Source organism: Gekko japonicus, unplaced genomic scaffold (genome assembly GCF_001447785.1).
Source record: "Gekko japonicus isolate JY-2015 unplaced genomic scaffold, Gekko_japonicus_V1.1 scaffold12, whole genome shotgun sequence".
NCBI classification, from domain to species: Eukaryota; Metazoa; Chordata; class Lepidosauria; order Squamata; family Gekkonidae; genus Gekko; species Gekko japonicus.
In genome coordinates, this window is record NW_015161947.1 from 2,107,882 (window position 1) to 2,128,023 (window position 20,142).

General features: G+C 45.1%; 1 protein-coding gene across 1 annotated transcript in view; it reads right to left on the bottom strand.

Annotated features, from left to right (window-relative positions):
• The window catches only part of CHST13 (carbohydrate (chondroitin 4) sulfotransferase 13), an 85,808-nt gene extending 77,369 nt beyond the window's left edge, over nt 1-8,439 (bottom strand). The window contains exon 1 of the mRNA XM_015429368.1: nt 8,300-8,439. Within this exon, the coding sequence (XP_015284854.1) occupies nt 8,300-8,393 (94 nt within the window). The 5' untranslated portion in view covers nt 8,394-8,439. The remainder of the gene's footprint in view (nt 1-8,299) is intronic.
• Between the last annotated feature and the right edge of the window lie 11,703 nt (nt 8,440-20,142).

Here is a 20,142-nt window from a genome sequence, read left to right on the forward strand (position 1 = left end):
TCTACAGTAATTGCCAGTCTGCCAGTCATATTCTCCAGTAGTCAAGCCTTTCTCTCTTCCTTTCCTTGCACCCAGTTCAGCCAGATCTTGCAAAGCAGTAGTTAGGGTGTTGCAGCAAGATAAAACAACCTTTCCCTCTCTTAATTTTTCTCCCTCTTTTCTACATGTTTCTCATTCATTTCTGTCTCCCTTCACCTAAATTTCTCATGCCCCCCCCCCTTATTTTCACTTCTTGGTCTCAAGACCTTCTCATCCCTATCATGCTTGGTGTATAATGTATTTAAGACTAGTATAGCAGCAAACCTTTGTTAATATTATGAACAGAAGAGGACTGGGTTTGTTGGGCACTGTACATTGCACTGGTTCTGCTGGGCTTCCACCCTGCTTGGACTATGATTCTGGGCTTGATATCAGTTGGCATTGCCACAGTGGCACTGGTTCTGCTGGGGTTGCAAAAATGCCCCCCATCCCGCCTCCAGTTTCTACTGCGAGATTCTCTAGTTTGACTTTAGTCCTTTGGAACAATGGGGTGGGGGGCAGTGTTCCCTCTAAGCTGAGTTAGTGTGAGCTAGCTCACAGATTTTTAGCCTCTGGCTCACACATTTTTGTCTCAGCTCAGGAAGGATGGGGCTCCAGAGCAAACTAATTTATGCAGCAGCCAAATCGCTCACTCACACCTTTAATGACAGCTCACAAAGTAGAATTTCTGCTCACAAGACTCTACAGCTTAGAGGGAACATTGGTGGGGGGTAGTGTGTTTCTTAACATCCAGTCTGGTGAAGCTCGTGATCACTGTTTTGGCTAGTGTTAGTTAGTAAAAGTTAGTACAAAGGCAGACTCCTAGCTCTCAAAAATACCTCGTTTGGGATGATCAGCTCTTGGGCTTCAAAATGGAGAAAGACGCCCTCCCAAGTGCCTGCTCAAAACATGGGTGGTGTAACGGTTGGGTTTTTTGCTCTCAAGTCACAGCTGACTTGAAAACCCTACTGGGGCTGCCATAAGTCAGCTGTGACCTGACAGCAAAAAAAAAAATAGAGGAAGGGGGTGTCAAAAAATTATTCGCTCCGGATGCCAAATAGGCTAGGTACTCCACTGGTCTGTTCATCTGAGTCCACATATATACCCTGGGGGAAGGGAAAAGAGGAAACCAGACAGGAGTGCAGAGACACCTTAACAACTAACAACATTTATTCCAACATGAGCTTTCCAATCTATTCAGGATATTGACAACTGTTCCCCTATATTAAGACAATAACAGAATGGTTGTCAACTTGCTGGATAGTCTGTTTTGCTTTCAGACATATTTGGGTGGGGTTCAGATGCAGGACGTTGAACTGGAGGTAAAGATATGGGAAAGGAGGGCCTGAGTTACACCAATACAGCTACAGTTAAATCATGTTGGACATTTCTCTTTTAAGGCGCTGCTTTCTCTGCCTCACCTTCTGCTTACAGTTCCTGTAAGTAATGTAACAGAAACGGCCTGCATGAGGTCTCACCCAGAAGCAATTAGGAAGTGCAAGTCAGAAAGGGCTGTGCCTTACCACAAAAGGGGGTGGGACAGGAGGAAATTCTAGACAGAGAAAGATTAGGTCTGCACAGTGCACAAGACCTCTATGACTAACAGACCTGATTGGAATTCACAGTTGCATACCTCCTGCACATATTAATAAACCTGGCTGATAGTTAAGGATTTGTTTGTGGTTTCCAGCCTGTAAATACAGTCAAACAACTGGTTCAGCATGCAAGCAGCTGCATTTTGTATATACTTATTGGTATAATACATTCCGGGGAGCAAGGCCCACTGAGCAGGTATCAGTAGGATTGTGAGTAGACCTGCGTAGGTTTGCACTGTTAGTCCATCATCAGTGCATCGTTCTGATCTTGCCAATGTTCAGCAGATCCTGATCACCAGAAAGCTTCACACCACTCTTTGACCTCAGATCCCTAGTATGAGGTACAGTCCTACCCCAGTTTCGACTTTTGTGGCAGAATGCATACATAAATGGCTCTATAACATTTTTCTCTTAGGACTCTGTCACCTGAACATTAGTGACATTTGCTTCATGAAGCAGAGGTATGTTCACAGAATAGAAAAATACCCAGACCAATAAATAAATTTATTTATTTATTTTAAGATTTGTATTCCACCCTCCCAGATTAATTAAAATCGAATTTTTAATGTCATTATTAATGCAGTTATCCTCCACCTTGTGCAAAAGTACATTTTCAGGCTCTGGATATGTACATATTGTAAAACACAATGACTTATGCCATCCATAAAACTTTTTTTAAAATTTTGGGACCATTTTCACCCCTAAAGTACATTGGAATTTGGCTTGGGACAGAACTATACCTCAGAATACAATTGCTGCCTGTTTGTATCAGGTTTTGCAAATTTTAGACCATCTGAATACATTAACACACGAAGGGAAGGGAGGAAGGGAGGGAGACAGAGAGAGAAAGAGAGAGAGAGAAATCTATGTGTGGAGACACCCTTAAAATAAAAGCAAATACAAGAAATCTTATGTGGATTCCACTGGTTTACATGAAACCTAGATGGTTACTTAATCTGGGATTTTTCTCTCTCTTTCACGATAACAAAGAACTGAAAGAAAAACTATGAACTTGAAAGACAGTCATCTCTCTACTTGAAGAGGGCAGACCGTCATTTCAAAGAGTAGCTGATTCATAGTGCAATCCTAAACAGAGTTATACCCTTCTAAGGCAATTAAAGTAAATGGGATTACAAGGCTGTAACTTTGCTTAGGGTACACACTAACCTGGAAGCAGGGGTCATTTCGTAGAAAAAGAGGTGCAGGAGCTCATTAGCATAACTCATTAGCATGACTTATTTGCATATGCCACACCCCCTGACATCACCGGAAGTGTGTCAGAAGGCAACACCCACCGCTCAGGCTCCACTGGACTGTTTTGGATTGCTAGCTATTTTGGGGGGGGACGTGCAGATCTGTCCTCACAGAGGAGGGAGAGCTTGTACCTGAAGGCGTGCCGGGGTAGGTGGGGCCTCTGCAACTTACCTGGATGCTTCTTGCTCCTCGTGGCCTGACTGAGGGCTGCTGGGAGCAGGGGGTGGGGCTTGTTGCATGTGCCCGCCCCCTGGGCTCCTTACTGCCGGAGCTCCGCTCCTGTGCGCTCCCGCAGGAAATGACCCCTGCTTGGAAATAATCCCCACCACATACAGTGGGACTTGCTTCTGAGTAGGCATGATTAGTGTTGTTACTTTTATCACGTGAGCTTTTGCAGATATATATATACCTATGTTATCTGACCCAAACTATGCCAAGTAGTGAAATCTCTACAGCCAGGGGTAAAACCTACTATAACATGTGAATATTGAGAAGAAGGAGATGAAGGAGAGGAAGAGATTGGATTTATACCCCGCCCTTCACTACCCAAAGGTGTCTCAGAGTGGCTTACAAACTCCTTTCCCTTCCCCTCCCCACAACAGACACCCTGTGAAGTAGGTGGGGCTGAGAGAGCTCTTGACAGAAACTGCTCTTTTTCAAGAACAGCTCTGACAGAACTATGGCTTACCCAAGGTCATCCAGCAGCTGTGAGTGGAGGAGTGGGGGATCAAACCCGGTTCTCCCGGATTAGAGTCCGCACACTTAACCACTGCACCAAACAGTTTATACTCATTAATATAAAGAAATATTCGAATATGAGTATTAGTACAGCCTATTCTCCCACTTATTTTGTTGGGGTAGCTTGCTAGCCTTCTTCAAATGAAAAAAATAAAAATAAAAGCAGAACACACAAGAAAGTCCAACCCCCAGGATCAGCCAAGTTCCGCCAAGGTTAAAATTCACACCAAACCTGTATTTAGATAAGGTTCAACTAAAAAGTCCTCCCGGAAAATATGTCTTCATTTATATATACTTAAATATTCTAAGCAAAGAGGCAAAAAGGACCTTGAGAAAATTCCATGAGACAAAACTCAGCACTAGCCGGCAATTCAGACTTAAAGCAGAGGCAGTTGGCAGGACGGGCTGAAAATTGAGGCCCTGGGGCATCAAGGTTAGGCCGGAATGAAAAGGGACAGAAGTAGAACTGAAGATGTAACTTCTGGCTCCAGGATAGACAGGAACCAGAAAGACATGGAAGCAACAGAAGACCTTCATCAGGATAAATAAGTTAAGGAGAAACTGAACAGACCCAGTACAAGAACTTAGAGGGGCATTAAAGGTTCATCCTCCCAGAGAGCCTGTAAGGATCACTTGCAGGTTAAGAAGACTCAAGCAGATTCTACAAAACACAGATACGAGAATCAGGACCAGGTGAGACAAGCACAAAGTTTACCAAGCAACAAAAGAACACTGTATTGCTGCCACAAAGAGCTTGCCTATCATTTCCAAGATGGCTCTTACATAGAGCCACTTTCCTGGGCAGAAAACAGCCTATTGGGAAACAAAGTGCGATTCCTCCAACCATCCCAGCAGCCCATACTTGAAGCAAGCAAAGGGCTTGGGGGCTTAACACAAAGCAGAGAAGATCCAGGCTTAGCTCTGGTTATTCACAGCTATCAGTCCACCAACCTGTAGAATCACGTCTATGACGCTGCTCCATTTTCCCACACTAGGTTTCCTTCCCTCCAGACTGATACATTTTTGTTAATACAGGTGTCTGCGGAATTATTTGCTTTTTCTTTAAAAAGTAAACAGCCAAGCCAGGTCATGGAATCCTGACCTCTCTTACTCAACACGATCAGAGCAGTTCTACCCAAAGCAATGCAAAACCACTTTATTTCTGGTGACGGACATTTGCACTGTTAGTGCAAATCTTTCCCCCCAAATTCAGTGCGGCTCAGGGTTGTGCACCTCTTGTGGTAAATTTTATCAAGTGAGAATTTCATTGAGATAAAACTGCTGTTACTTTCAAAGTACATGATTGGCAGGCAAAGGTTCAAACACAGTTTTCTCAAAAATGTAGAAGCTGTCCAGTAAACTCTGTACGATCCCATAACGGTAAATTTTATAACATACCAACCTCATCATGCCCTGTTCAAACTGTCTGTTATTCATCAACTCAATTATACCTTCCCCCAATAAAATAAAATTGAAATGTCATCTCTTTTCATCCATACTGATTACAAGAAGGAAACTTTGATCAGCTAAATTTATGATAACAGCTGCATCATGAAAAATGGCAGTAGAAAATCAAAGCCTAACTTTCATACCATCATATTTTTCAGAAAATGCCAAGTTAGTACTTTGTAGCAAACAGACAGGGCGATCAGAAACCTTCTCAAGCCTGAGCTGTTTAGTTGTATAGCTGAAATAATTCATTGAATTAATTAGCAGATTAATCTATTGGAGCATTAGCTATAGGTTTTGTATCAGCTTTAAATTAAGGTGGTCCCTCTGTGGAGGTCTGTTCATGGATGATGGCACTGTTGCCAATGCTCTTAGTTCCTTGACTGAGCCAATGTATCTGCCGTGACTTAACGGAAAATGAAAATGAAACAAAAATCCATGTTCATTAGTTGCTGTCTTCATAAAACAGCACCCATGATCTCTGGTCTTGACATAACTCATTAAATATTGCATTAATTTTAAAAAGTTAAGCTCTAATTGATTGAAAGTCTTTTTCCTAGTTACACAGACTTCGGGCCTCATCCAGAGAGTGTAGTGTGTTTAAATCCCACTGACATCGATGCAACAGACACTCAGTTGGGCGTTTAAATACTTACCGAAAGTGTGTTTAACTTATTCTGAACTGCACTCATGGTATGGACTCCAGAAGGATTTTTATCCAGAGATTAAATGCAACATGTCAAATCAAAACACACATGCAAGAAGTGAGTTTACACTTGGATCCAACCTGCTCTTCCAGTGCTCAAAAAGGGAGGAAGGGGTCCCCTTTAAATCCTCCCCCAGGCAATGCTGGGAGTCATGGGACCTGCATGTGGGATGGGAGCTACAGTAAGGAGGAGAATCAGATGAGAAGGAGTGAAAAAAGCTGGCTGGATCCAACCCTTATTCTAGCTTGTTCTCCCAAAACCAAATACTACAATCCGTTTAGGACCAAGGATGCACAGCAGTCTTTTTGGGCACATGGTCCTAGCTCCAGAGGGGTCATAGGAGCATGTTCCCAGGACTGAAAAACACCACATACTCAAATTATCTGCAATGGGGCTAGTACACTGATGGGGAAGGGAAGAGGAAGCAGGCGTGAAGATTCAATCCCACAGGAAAGGGAGGGGGGTTGGGACAGTTTCCCACTTGGAGAGGCCTTTGTCTCCTCTGGTTCATCTTTCCTCCATCCTGAGGATTCAGTCCCTTACTTCTCCTACATGTGATCAGAAGGCACATGACTCACCAGCCTTGCTGAAGCTAAGATGACCTGGGTCTGGTCAGTACCTAGATGGGAAGCTTTCTGAGAATCCTATGGGTGTTGCCTTGAGCTCCATGACAGAAGAAAGCCAGAATGTGAAGGTGACAAATAAAAGCCATGGTTCCTGATAGTCTGTCTATCTGAATTGCGGTTTGCTATGCATTCGGTAGCACACAGTTGTGTGTGTGTGTGTCTAGATCAGAGCCAGGGGGGTCACTGTGAAGCTGCTCTGTACCAAGTCAGCCCACTGGTCGATCTAGGTCAGAGCTGTCTACTCTGAAGGTCTCCAACTCTCGAGAGTCTCAGGATTTTTTTGCATCGCCTGCTATCTGACCCTTTCAAGGAGGGATCCCACGGACTGAACATGGCACCTTTTGCAAGCAAAGCAGATGCCCTTGCCCTGCCACTGAGCCATGGTCCCACCTCAGAGGACCTCTATCTAGAACCCAGACAACTATTAGACATTTTGCTGGCTTGACACTGTACTTTTCAGATCTTCCGCAGCATCCTCCACCAGTGAAAATGAGACATATGTGCAAGAAAAACATCACACTGCAGCTGCATGCACAAATCACTCTCAGTTAGTTTGGAGAACTTTTTGTATCCCCCAGAGAATGCCATGCAAAGGGGCATCACTAGACAGAGAGCTGGGCAAGAATCCGGCTGACCCAGTTCCATCTCTGCTACAGACTCACTGAATTACACCAGTGTCTATTTCAAGATCAGCTCCCACATACAGGTTTGCTTGCACAGGGTATGCCCTTGTTTCCACATCCTCCCGCGGCCTGTGCATCTACCAAGGCAAGTGATCTTACCTAGAAAATATGTAATATCTCAAAGAGACTTCTGCCCTGGGGCCGCTTCCTTGATTCAACTCAACAAGGATTTCCCAGCAAGTTGGTATCTGCTTATTGAAGTATTTCACGTACCTGGCATTAACACACACTGTGCCACAGCTCAGATAAGTCAACCCACAGAGCTCCGTCTTGTTTCATGAAAGTTACCAACAGCAAAAGGTCCATTTGAATTCACAGATCCGGAGTGGCTTCATTTCCACTGACAGCCATAGAACTAAAGGCTGGGGATTGAGCTCTGATCCTCCAAACCCTGAGGCACTTAGAAGCACATTCCAGCAAAATCAAAAGGGCCTTAATTTCAAGAAAAGTACCATTCAAATTAGTAGACATCTACCAACACATTACCTTCCTCTATGATGAACTATGGCATATGGAAGGGCTTTCTCAGTGGTGGCCCCTGAACCCCCAGTAGGAAGAGGCATGCCTACATTCCAAGGTCTTCCTCAGACACTGACTGACCGTTATCTGAATATGGATCATGTTGCTAGGGAGGCTGTTGTAGGGCTGAACCCTGCCAATTTAAGTATTTTTATGTCCTCTTGATTTCAGGATGAGAATTAACGACACACTCAAACTCTCCCAATGAAATCCAGGTGTTGAAAAGTTTGGAAGAAAATATTTGGAGCCTGATCCAGCATTCTATTTAAAACTTGTGCTTTCCCAGAAGGCTCACTGAATTCTAGATGACTGCCTCCCAAGCAACAGTGACCAGAATCATAAATTGAACCCATTTTACTGTTTTGGGTTTTTTAAGCACTACGATTGTATTTTACAAAAAACTTCTGAAGGTGTCCAGTGATCACAGTCTGGCACTCTTTTTAATGGGCACCTTGCATTTTGCATCTTTGGAACAGAAAGGGGGTTTTTTTTGGGGGGGGGGCGTTCTTAAGGCTAAGGAGAGCAGCCCCTAAAAGCTTCCCTGCGATTCAAGTATTTAACGAGAAAGAAACTTTAGGAAGAAAAGGACCGAAAGTTTGGGGTGGGGGGGGGGGAAGAAAAATGAATCCCCAAAGGGAGCGAAGTTGCTAAAAGGGCGGGGAAGGACGGGAAAGAGGCAGATTTGCTGGCGGGGTGAATGTTTAACTTACCTGGGTTCAGGCTGCTCTGGAAGTAGAAGATCACCAGGAGCAAAGAGCCCAGACAAGTGGCCAGGACCATCCGGCAGACCCTGCTTTTTCTCATCCTCTTCTCTACCAGGCATCCCCTGAGGCCAGCCGGGCGTGCTAGTCGGGGGAAGCAGCCGGGGAATCGCCGCAGCTGCTCATGGCCCGGTTTGCCCTGGCTGGAGCGGCTGCTGCAGCTGCTCTTCGTCACCCTCCCAGCTCCGTCCGGTCTCACTCGAAAGCATTAACTGCACGGCAGCAGCGGCGGAGGATCCCCCAGGGCGAAGGTACAGAGCTGCACAGGGCAGGGCCCTACTAAGGCAGCGGGCGGAGGGGGGAGAAAGAAACAGGCACTCGCGTCTGGGCGGCCCCCTAGAGGGTTCTCCGTGTACCGCTCGCCCCACGGCTGCTTCTGCTCAGGCTGTTCGGGACGATCAGGCGGAGCGCGCCGACGAACAGTTTGTCGCGCGACCCGTTTGGGGAGCATGGAAGGAGGGTTCCCCCCCCCTCCTTCCTGCCCCGTGGATCCGTCCAGTTGAAGAGGAACCGCTGGCGTGCAACGCCGGGGTGGGGGGCGTCGCTTTTTGGCAGTCGCTTGGGTGTCTGGCGAGGCTCCGGCGTGACCTGCGCGGGAATCCCTAAGATACGGGTCAGAACCTGTGCTTAATGTAGAGTGAGTAAAAGTGCCTCTAAGCATAAGAAGAATTATTTCCATTGCAGGGGAAACTGTGTAGGGATTGGAGCAAGAGTCCGGTAGCACCTTAAGGACTTTTGTGGCGGGGTACGAGCTTTCGTGAGGCACTGCTCATTTCGCGGGAGATTAAATGTTGGACGACAAGAGTTTAGGGGCCTGGGAGACTTAGGAAGGCAGCAATATATCGGCCAATTCTAGAGGGGAGTCTGCTGCAGGCTGCAGCCGAAAGAACGGAAGGTCTCTTTGTTGCAGAAGTATCTTGAAAGTGCAACAAGGCTCTTTGTTTTAGTAACATTTTGCTTTCTGCCTCCCTCGATCTTAATTACACCTGTTCTGTGCTAATTAACGGGCCCTTTCTCCATCTATTGGTATTTAAATGTTGTTCTTCATTACTTACGGATTTGGTAGCTGGTCACATCCCATAATAAAATATCACCTGGATCTACATTCCAGGTTGGCAAGCATAGCTAGACCTCACTGTGTATCTTTGGTGGTGGGATGTAGCCCATTCAAGCTTATGCTTCAATAAATCTGATAGTCTTTAAAAGTGCCAGAAGGCTTCTTTCTGTCTTGGGGTGGTGGTGGTTAGGGTTCCCAGCTCCAGGTTGGGAATTCTGAAGGTTTTGGGGGTGGAGCCTAAGGAGGGTGGGGTTTGGTGAGGGGAGGGACTTCACTGGGTCATAGTGCCATAGAGTCCACCTTTCAAAGTGGCTGTTTTCTCCAGGCAAACTGATCTCTGTCTCCTGGAGAGCAGTTATAATTCCAGGAGATCTCCAGCTCCCACCTGGTGGTTGGCAACCCTAGAGAAAAGTATCGGCGGTCCAGGCGTAGCATAGTGAAATCAGCTCTCATTTATTCATTACATTGGAAAGAAAAAAAGATAACTTAGCCGGCGTGAGCCCAGCTTATATTGGTGCACACACTCCCGTGATAGGTTCTATATACAGAGCCCCGGTAATGATAGGTTCTCTTCAGGATCCTAGCGCTCCCATTGGTTCTTGCTAGGATCTGCGAGGGCTATTGTTCTAGACCCAAAGGTCCGTGAGTCCTGTAGACCGCATGGCCTGGTGCAGGCAGTTGTGGCCATCTTAATACATAACACCTAGTGTTTAGAATTTCTGTCACATATTTCAGGGGAAACTGATACAGAAACACAGCCTTTATTATTATTAATCTAATCTATTATCAATCTATCTAGATACTCCGTTCAAAGAGTATGAATCTAGCATTGCCTGACTGTAGTTTTCTTTCGTCCCCCTCAAATACATGTTTGAATTGTAAATTGTCAAGACAACAGATTTCTACCAAGGTATCAGTTTCTAGTGCACTTCATCCTCTGAAAGGGAACAGCAGTGTTCAGAAATCTGTGAGAAAACATTTCAGTCTCCCGAGACACAGTTTTGCAAACCCAGAAGTCCTCATTCTTCAGTAACCCCAGTTTTCTCTTTAGAATGTTTTTGAAAGGAGAGAGTGGAAGCTTGGGTATTTATATCTGCACATCCCTGCACTTGTGAAGCAAAATAAAGCCATAAAGATGAGCCCATCAATATTTTAGGCTAGAGATGTCTCAGCCTTAAATGTTCCAGAGAGGTAGCCGTGTTAGTCTATCATAGCAAAACAAAACAGAAGTCCAGTGGCACCATAAAGACTAGCAACGTTTGTTTCTGCATGAGCTCTCATGAATCAGAGTTCTCATCTTCAGATGCAATGGGAAAAAAGAAAATCATTTTCCTAATATTGATCCGCATAATTACAGAAGGGAATAAAAGGAGTCGAGAACGAGAGGCCTGGCGGGACAAGGCAGTGCAGTCACGGGGATTTACTGAGCATATTTGTATTTTGCTCTTCTCTCAGTGAGCCCATTTTATTCTCATCACAGTCCAGTCAAGTGGGTTCAAGTGAATAATGGTGACTTGCCAAGACCAAAGAAAGAACTCCACATGGGGTTTTGAACCCAAGTCTGCCCACAACACCCTGGTACTCATCAAAAACTGTATTAGCCAAACATCATAGTGTGGTTTTTAAATGTTTAGTATTCTTTCTCTGCATGGTTATAACCTGCTTTGGAAACAGATAAAAGCTCCAAGTCAACTAAAATTTGATAAAGTCTATTGAAAGCTACAGTACTTCCATTCATCATCTGACTTCTTCCATGGGCGTGAGTGGGAAATCAGTTCTGCCTTAAACCTGTTACCTAGAAGTAAATCCTATTCAGGTCTGTAATGATTTCATGTTTAACTGTGTGTGTGTGGCTTTAAAAGTTTGGTTTGCATGGCTGTGATGATAATCTAGAGTGCTGGAATTAGGCAAGTGATATGATTGGTGAGTGACAGAGAGGGGGAGGGGTTTTGGAATGGATGCTGTGTGGAGGATTTGAATGTCTATCAAGGGGGTCAGTTAGAGATGACAGTTGATGAAGTCAGAAAAAGTTCAGTTAAGCTATGTATGGGAGAGAATGAGAATCTTCCCTGTGTGGGTTGTTAAGTTCTATGTCTTAAAGTTGAATAAGACAATTGATAAGTTCATTCTGAAGTCTGAAGGAGAGACAGTCTTGTGTGTTAGGAAAAGTTGAAGTATAAAGAAACAGTAACCGTATATGGTCTGAAGGGAAAAGGGTTACAAAGTTACATGCCCGGATCCCTGTCAGTAAGAGAGAAAAGAGTGTGATACACCAAGCATATGTTCAATATTCAAGTCTTCCTGGTTACAATGAATTAATCTTTTATTTGTGAATTACTTCAATAAATCCTCTTTTATTCAAATATACCCACTCTGAAAGAAATACTTCCCAGGACCACATAGTACCTCGAACGCCTTAAACCCTCGACATACCTACCCAGAAATAGAGAAAGCATAAAGGTTTGGAAATCCTTTTAAAATTTCCTGGTGGCAGCCGGAATATCCAGTAGAATAAAATATAAAGAACACTTTTAAAGTAACACCAGACCTCCCCAGTTAAGGGGTCGTCACAAGGTCATTCAGGCTTCTGTCCAAATAAGGGTTCACGGGATACAGCCTGAAGATCTTTACAGATGTTGAGATCACATATATTGGAGCCTACCAACTTCAGGAAAATTGCCAGGTTGTGTGAACAGGGGCAACATACTTATTTACCATATATGTTCAGACCCAGTTCATGTGAACTGATGCCTGGATTTTTCAGGGTTTGCATTTGTACGTATCAAGGCTTGATGAGTTTAGTAAATAACCATGTGCCACCTGTTCACACCACAGGGTGACTGCATGTATCAGGAGGATGGTCGGTATTACAGTTGGTAGGCTCCTGGCATGTGCGGTTGTAATGTCTGAAAAGAGCTTTAGTCATGACTAAATTTACTTGGATTGGGTTCATGGTACCTTTAGTATCTGACTGTACGCAGTCATTTAGTAAGACAGCTAATGTGTGGGACTAGGAGTGGGGAGACCAGCGAGCTTCTATTTAGTTCACCGGGTCACTTGATCATTGTGAGCATAAAATGGAGGAAGGGAGAGCATCTTGAAAGAGGGGATGAAAGGATGAAAAATTGTGACAGCCTTAATTTCAGATAAGACTAATTAATAACTTACTCCGATAGTTAGTCAAGCAGGATTTTTTTGCTTCTTGTGTTCTTTGTCCCAATCAGTGAATTAAACAATGAAACGGTGACTAAGGTAAACAGATTGGAAATTGTGGTGAGAAATAAGTTTCCCTTTTATTCGGGATAACAGAAAAAAAATATTTTGTGACAGTAGTTGTATTTTACACCAAGAGCACTGGTGTAGCCAAATGAATGAGGGGAAATGGTCACATTAATTTGCATTTTAAAGAGTGCCACCTGCTGAGCAAGAAGGCATCTTACAAGAAAGTCTTCATCAGTTTCTGATTCAGTGGATGTTTCATTCTCTTCTGCACACAGTGTCTGATAAATGGTGTTGGGAAATTACTGAATCTTCTGAAACCTCGTTTTCCAAACCACAGTGTGGCATTTGAATTCACAAATTTCAGAACGACAGAATGAGTCAGATCGCAAAAGGTCCAAGGGAACAGTTTACAAAGTTTCTTCCATTCATTTGATGAGATCTCAAACAGCATTCACAAGGTTCAGCATGGTGTTCTGGCCTTTATATGGCAAATGTGCATACTCTCTCATTCACTTCAGTGGGCAGGGCAACTCCATATACATGTGAGCGCTCCTCTGAAGTGAACGGAGGAAGTCTAGGCAAGAAGAAGCTCCATATGCAGATCAGTTACCTTGAGCCTACAAGCAGTCACTAGATGGCGGCAATAATAATTCCACAATAACAACTAATAAGAACTACAGTGAGCCCAGTCTGACCATGAGCATGAATCCTAACTGCTTCAGGTAGCAGCAGAATTATTTATAAAGGTGGCTGGCATTCATTCTTGCCGTGCATTCACTGTTAGCCAGTTGAGAGAGAGAAACCTTTAATAGCATAATAGTACAACAATTCAAAAAACTAGACACCAATAAATTGTTAGCCAGTTATATATTGTTGAACACACATGAACAGATGCTGCTGCTTTATACTGAATCACACCCCTGGTCCATCAAGGTCTGTATTGTCTGCTCAGCGTGGCAAGGTCTCAGGTAGAGGTCTTTCACACTACCTAGTCCTTTTAACTGGAGATACCAGGGACTGAACCTGGGACTGGGGCCTTCTGCATGCCAAACAAATGCTCTGCCACTGAGCCACAGTTTCGTCCCCTGTTCTGTTACATTCTCTCCTCTTTTCATTGTATGGCGACTTCCATTTAGTTTTATGCACATAAATATTTATCATTAAAATTACAGATTTACATAGTGATTTCATTGTCATTATGGCACTATACAGGCAGCGTTATATATGTGTGAAGTGCCTTTTCCTCTTTATTTGAAAAAGAAATCTGAAGGCAACCTCTGAGAATGCCCAGAGTGCTTTTAAAGATAGATCTAAGGACACAGTCTCACTGAGCGTATGTATGCTGCACTTTCCCTCACTAGGAACCAGCTTTTTAAAAATAGTTGTAATAACAGAGTATAACTGAGAATATGCACAGTGCAATCCTTTTTTTTAGAAACCACACCTTATAGTAAATGGGGGAAATTGTTAAAAAAATGAACAGACATCCCCTTCCCCCCGGCTTTACATGTTTCCCATCCAGCAACCAGCAAAACCATCAGGATTAAGCTTTGGAAAATGTCCCTGGAAACAGTTTGACACAGACTGGAGGGTTAGGTTTATTTGGTGACAATCTCTAAAATAGATTTCAGGAAATCCATCATTTCTGCCATTTTTAAGTTCCTTGCTGATGCAATTAAAAATAAACATAAAGAGCAGTTGCTTTGTTTTACAAGACATGAGTTTGGGTGGGACGAAACCAAATTACAGGCTGCAGAATTCCTCTCTGCTTGAGGGGCTCACATCTGCTAGAAACACACTTGTATTTTATAGGGCAGAAACCATGGTGTTTAGTTTCTAGTAACTGAGGGGTTCATTTAACATTTGCCCTTGAAATATATTACTGCAGATTTTAAGAGAGTTCTACTTCATAGGAAACACGGGCTGCAGTCACACGGGCAGGAAAATGCGGGGGGAAGTGTGGCTGTTTGCCCTGGGGCAAAATAGCGTGCAGTTGCGCGAGCAGACATCCCATGGAGGTCCTGTGGTAGGGGGAAGGTGCCGATCACACCACAATCCTGCGGCGCGGCAAATGGGTGGGGTTTTTTTCTGTACACCGACGTGTGCACATGCCCCGTTGGGTGCTTGTGCGCATCTCGAGGACACTTGAAAAAAAAAACTTTTTGCAAGGGGACATGGGGGGGGCGCCGGATGCTATGGGATTCCACCGGAAACGCGATCACGCGCCCGCCCTTGCCCCGCGGTTTCCGGAAACTAGTACCTCTGAGGTACTAGTTTTTTACCGCACATCTTCGGCGGGAAGCCTCGGGTGTGCCATGGGAGCTCTACGCTTCCCAGATGTGGCAGTGAGATCGCACCCGGAAAATCCGCCTATCTTCCGTCTCTCTAGCGTGCCTAATGCTCCGTGTGACCGCAGCCACAGTAGTGTTAAGTAAAGTCACCCTCCTTCAAAGAATACATGGCTTGACACTGTAGGAATAAAATTGGGGAGGGGACAACCATGTATGCCACCAGCAGAAAACCCAGTTGGATTCAACCCAGTACTGACATTGATAGACCAAGGATCTGATTCAGTATAAGGCAGCTTAATGTGTTCGATCATGACCCTGTGAGGTCAAGGTGACAGAGATGGACTGAGCAAGACTGTGAACAGCCTGACATTCTGCAACTCTGCAAAGGCTCTTAATTTTACCTCCTGCTCAAACTAAAAATGTACTTGGAAATCAATTGATCTTTTCGCCCCTGTTGAATGTGTGAAGAGACTCTAAAGTGAAATGAGTCAAAATGAAACTTCTGTTTGTGGTGTTTTATGTGTGAGTCGTATTGCAGAGTCAGGGCCTGCCAGATTCTGCTGTTAGATTTGTAGGATATCCAAAAAGAGGACAAAGAGCATGTGATAAAGATGGTGGTTTAGCAAGGTGTTATAGGCAGGGTGGTGGTTACATACTAAAGCAAACTAGGGCTGCTGTGCTTTGCCTTGCAACTGATGGCAGGGTTGGAGGGGGGGTGCTGGGGGCAGCATAAAGGGCATGATGACATCACCTCTGGGAAAAACTCAGAAATGATGGCTGGTAGCCCTGTGGTAAATCCATAGTTTTTTGGCAATTCCTAGAGCTACTCATAGTCACTTCCAGGCTTAACCTGGAAGTGACATTGTCATGCCTATGATGCTGCTGGTTTTTAAAATTTATCCCACACGGTTGTTTAGAATGGTGGCAAGTAGTGGGAGCTCAGGATGGGGGATTCCCTGCCCTGGCAGGGGAGTGACATCCTTAGAGCAAAGATAGGCTTGCAACATCCTTCTCTGAAGAACAGGGATCCCTGGCCGTTTCCTTGAGATGGACTGTGTTTAGTGATTTTGCCTTTAGTGTTACCTCTATGTGCTGTTAGAGCTGGGGCTACTTGGCTGTGAATTGGCAGTGCAGGCTTTAAGCCTGGGATAGAGTGAAAGAGGGCAAATAGAGGGCATTTGTGGGGTTCTGTGAGTATTAACTAGCCCCTTGCCATACAATGGACTTCCATGTGTAAACCTGTAAGGCAAGTCATCAAGAAATAAAGATGCATGTGTGAACTAGCCCCTAGTCACAAAGGTAAACTGATTTGATCTGTATATTAGCAAGTGGTAAATGTTTAGGCATGATCCATCCAAAAGTGAGGCAACTTTAATAGCACCTTTATTTCAGTGGTAGATAGTAAAACAGTTAATTTTCCTCTTTAATCAAAGGGAACGAGCAGTCTCAACTTTGGCTGTGGGATCATATCACAACCAACCACTAAATCATACCATCTCATACTAGGCCTTAATAACAGAGATGCAATGGCATTTAGCATTGACTACCTATAACTTATACATAATTGTATGTCACAGTAATGTTTGAACTTTCTGGCTTCAAGGAACACATATCCGCATGTCTTATAGTAGCAGCCAGTCCACTTTTTTATATCTGGCTAGAAGCCTTCTTTTTTCAAATTGGCTGGCAATTGCTCTCTATCTCACGTTGCTGGCTCAATAGCTCTCTAGTAGTTTATAGGAGAAGCATTCCAATATTCTTTTCCATTCGGCTGGAAGCCTACTTTTTAAATAAGCTAACAAATACTCTCCACTTCTCAAGCTGGAACTGAAAAAACTATTCTGATTGATTCCCTGCAGCTGCATGTTACATACCTCTTTCTTAAAGGATTAGATAAACTTATGGAAGATAGGGTCATCAATAGCTATTTACCGTGAGGTCTAAATGGAACTTTCACATTCACAGGCAGCATACCTCTGAGTAACAGTGGGGCTGAGCTAGGAGGTTACTGCTGCTTTCTTGCTAGATCAGGCCTAGCTTAACTAGCTCACTTCTTTCTCTCTCTCTCTTCTCTGTAACAATGGTCAGCTATATTTACTCTGGGAGAAGCATTCAGGTGGGTAGCCATGTTGGCCTGAAGCAGCAGAACAAAGTTTAAGTCCAGTGGCACCTTTAAGACCATGAAAGCTTATATCTCCTTATTATAAAAGAGTTTTGGTGTCCCTCCTGCATATGGCTCCCACAGCCTTTGGCCCTCTCAGCTGCCCGTCTCGCGGACTCCCAATCCCCTGGCTGCATTTTCTCGCTGCGTTGGCTTGGCCCTGCCCACAGACGGGCAGCCAGCATTTCGCTTTCAGTCTGGAGGGAGCCGGCAAAGGGGATGGATGCTCTGCCGAGGGAGCGGCAACCCCTACATGGGAAAGAAGGAGGCAGACCTAGCGAGCAGCAGCAAGCAGGGAAAGCACTCACCTTTGCTGCCCCTCGCAGCCCCTCTCCCTCGGCCGCAAGTCCGGTGCTTTGTCAGGGCGATAGCTCAGCGGGCTGCACCGCAGAGAAGGCTGCCCAGCACCTTTCAGTGGCTCCCCCGCCTTCCTTCAGCAGCAGCAGAAGCAGCACCAGGGAGGGTCTGGCCTGGAGGAAACCAGCTGTGGCTCCTGAAAAGCTGGACTCTCTCCTGAGGCAGACACTTCTCTTGGCTCCTGTGTGGGCCTAACCATGACTAACTGTCCCCTCAGTGGCTCTTGGTAGGCAACCAACTTCTGTCAGTAAAAGAAAAGAAAAGAAAAGGACTTTCAGCATAACCCCCTCCCCCGCCCACTGCCGTCTTGGCTACTTTCCTGTCAGAATACATTTAAACCAGCTCTCTCTCCTTTTTGGCTCAACCATGGCTGGCGGGCTAATGAGGTGGGCCATCAAACCGTTCTCTTCAACCCCCTCCTGTATGGCTGACTTGCCCCTAGGGTTGCCAGTCTCCATGTGGGATCTGGAGATCTCCTGCTGTTACAATTGCTCTCCAGATGACAGAGATCAGTACCCCTGGAAAAAATGGCTGTTTTGGTGGACCCTATGGCATTATCCCCTGTTGAGTCCTTCCACCACCACCCCCAATGCTGCCCTCCATGGGATCCACCCCCCAAATCTCCAGGTATTTCCCTAGTCAGAGGTGGCAACTGTGCTTTCTCCTCAGTGCCTGTTGCTAGGCAACCAGGTTCTGTCAGTGAAAGACCCTTTCCACACCCGTTTTGGCCTTTGGGGAAAAAACTCATTGGGCCCAGTCCTGATAGGGTTGCCAACTCCAGGTGGGAAATTCCTGGAGATTTGAGGGGTGGAACCTGGAGAGGGTGGGGTTTGAGGAGGGGTGGGACCTCAGACAGGTACAATTCCATAGACTCCACCCTCCAAGCCAGCCATTCCTTCATGGAGAACCAGTGTTGCCAATCTCCAGGTGGGGGCTGGAGATCACTCAGAATTACACCTACTCTCTAGGAGGGAGGGGGAGGAGATGGAAAGCTGGAGCCAGGGGCAGATAACAGTAGGTTGCCAGTTGGCTGGGAGGGAGATGAGGTTGCCAACTCCAGGTTGGGAAATTCCTGGAGATTTGAGAGGTGGAGCCTGGAGAGGGCGAGGTTTGAGGAGGGGTGGGACCTCAAACAGGTGCAATGCCATAGGCTCCACCCTCCAAGCCAGCCATTCCCTCATGGGGAACCATTGTTGCCAGTCTCCAGGGGAGGGATGGAGATCACGCAGAATTACTACTGCTCTTCAGATGGCAGCGATCAGTTTCCCAGGAGAAAATGGTGGACTCCCTGTTATTATACCCTGCTGAGGTAACCACAGCAAATTGACGCTGAGTGCCCAAGGCCGGGGCACTCTCCCAGAGCCTCTTCCTAGAGCTCGTTGCATTTATTTCCACAACAGACCTTATTCCTAGTATCTTGAATAAAACTTTGTTGGTCTGAAAGGTGCCACTGGACTCAACCTTTGTTCTCGGAGAAGCAGTATGTGATAGCGCTATCCCCCCCCCCCATTTGTCCTCTTCATCTGGCAACCAGAGAGATAATCTTGCCAGTTGTTAGCTGTTATGACCAACAATCACTGAAAGACATCCCTTCAGTGGATTCATCTAATCCTTTAAAAAAAGCCAACTTGTGTTGTTCCTCTCTGCAGCAAAGATGGCTAAGTTAAATCCTTCTTTGATTTCTCCCAGCTAAAGTGAAAATGGCTGTACTGCATTCTCCTCTTTAGAGTTTCAAAATAGCCTTGAGGTTTCTGTAATTCTGGTCAGCTGAAAGAATGGCGAACTCAATTTTTTCCCCTATACCTACATGGCCCAGGCTAGCCTGATCTTGTCAGATCTTAGAAGCTAAGCAGGGTTGACCCTGTTGAATACTTGGATGGGAGACCACCAAAGAAATCCAGAGTTGCTATGCAGAACCAGGCAATGGCAAGCCACCTCTGCTCTTGTCATGAAAACCCTATGGGGTCACCATAAATTGGCTGTGACTTGATGGCACTTTATAAACACACATACTGAAAATGCCTCCAATTATCCAAACTTTATACTGAGTGATATACAGGAGTACTCAGACAGCTGCATCATCTAATCACATACTTGGAAGCTGCAGCCACTCTGCTTGGTTCTGCTATTGTTGTTCTACAAACTCCCAAACTGGCTGAAAAGCTGAAAAATGAGGAGCTATCACACAAAAAACAACTTCACATTTCTACAACGGCACATATTATTCATATATTGACTTTGCAGTAAGAAAATGTTTCCAGACTATTGGAAATCTATAATTGCTTTATCTCTAATTGCCTGTTACACTAAAAATGGGATTGAAACTGTCAGGACTGTGGAATAGAGTTGAAAGGCGTGTGCTTCAAAACAGGAACCCATGGCATGTTTTTCCCCTTCCAGTGGAATAAGCCTACCTTCCACCTGCATTTGTGCTGGAATTAACAGGTACTTTCCTCCTCTTGGAGCTCTGAGGGGTATGCTTCTTATTGTACCCTAACCTGGGAAGAGGCACCATTGAGCACATATGGACTTACTTCTTAGTATGTGTGCATAAAATTGTGCTGTGAGTTGCTTGTCACTTTTGCACCACCACCACCCCATTATTCAACCTGGGTGTTTTACAGACTGCAGCCACCTTTCAGTTTTCATCAGTGTTGTGGTGCTTTCAGTGATCACACTATTGGTGCGATCAGTTCACACTGAA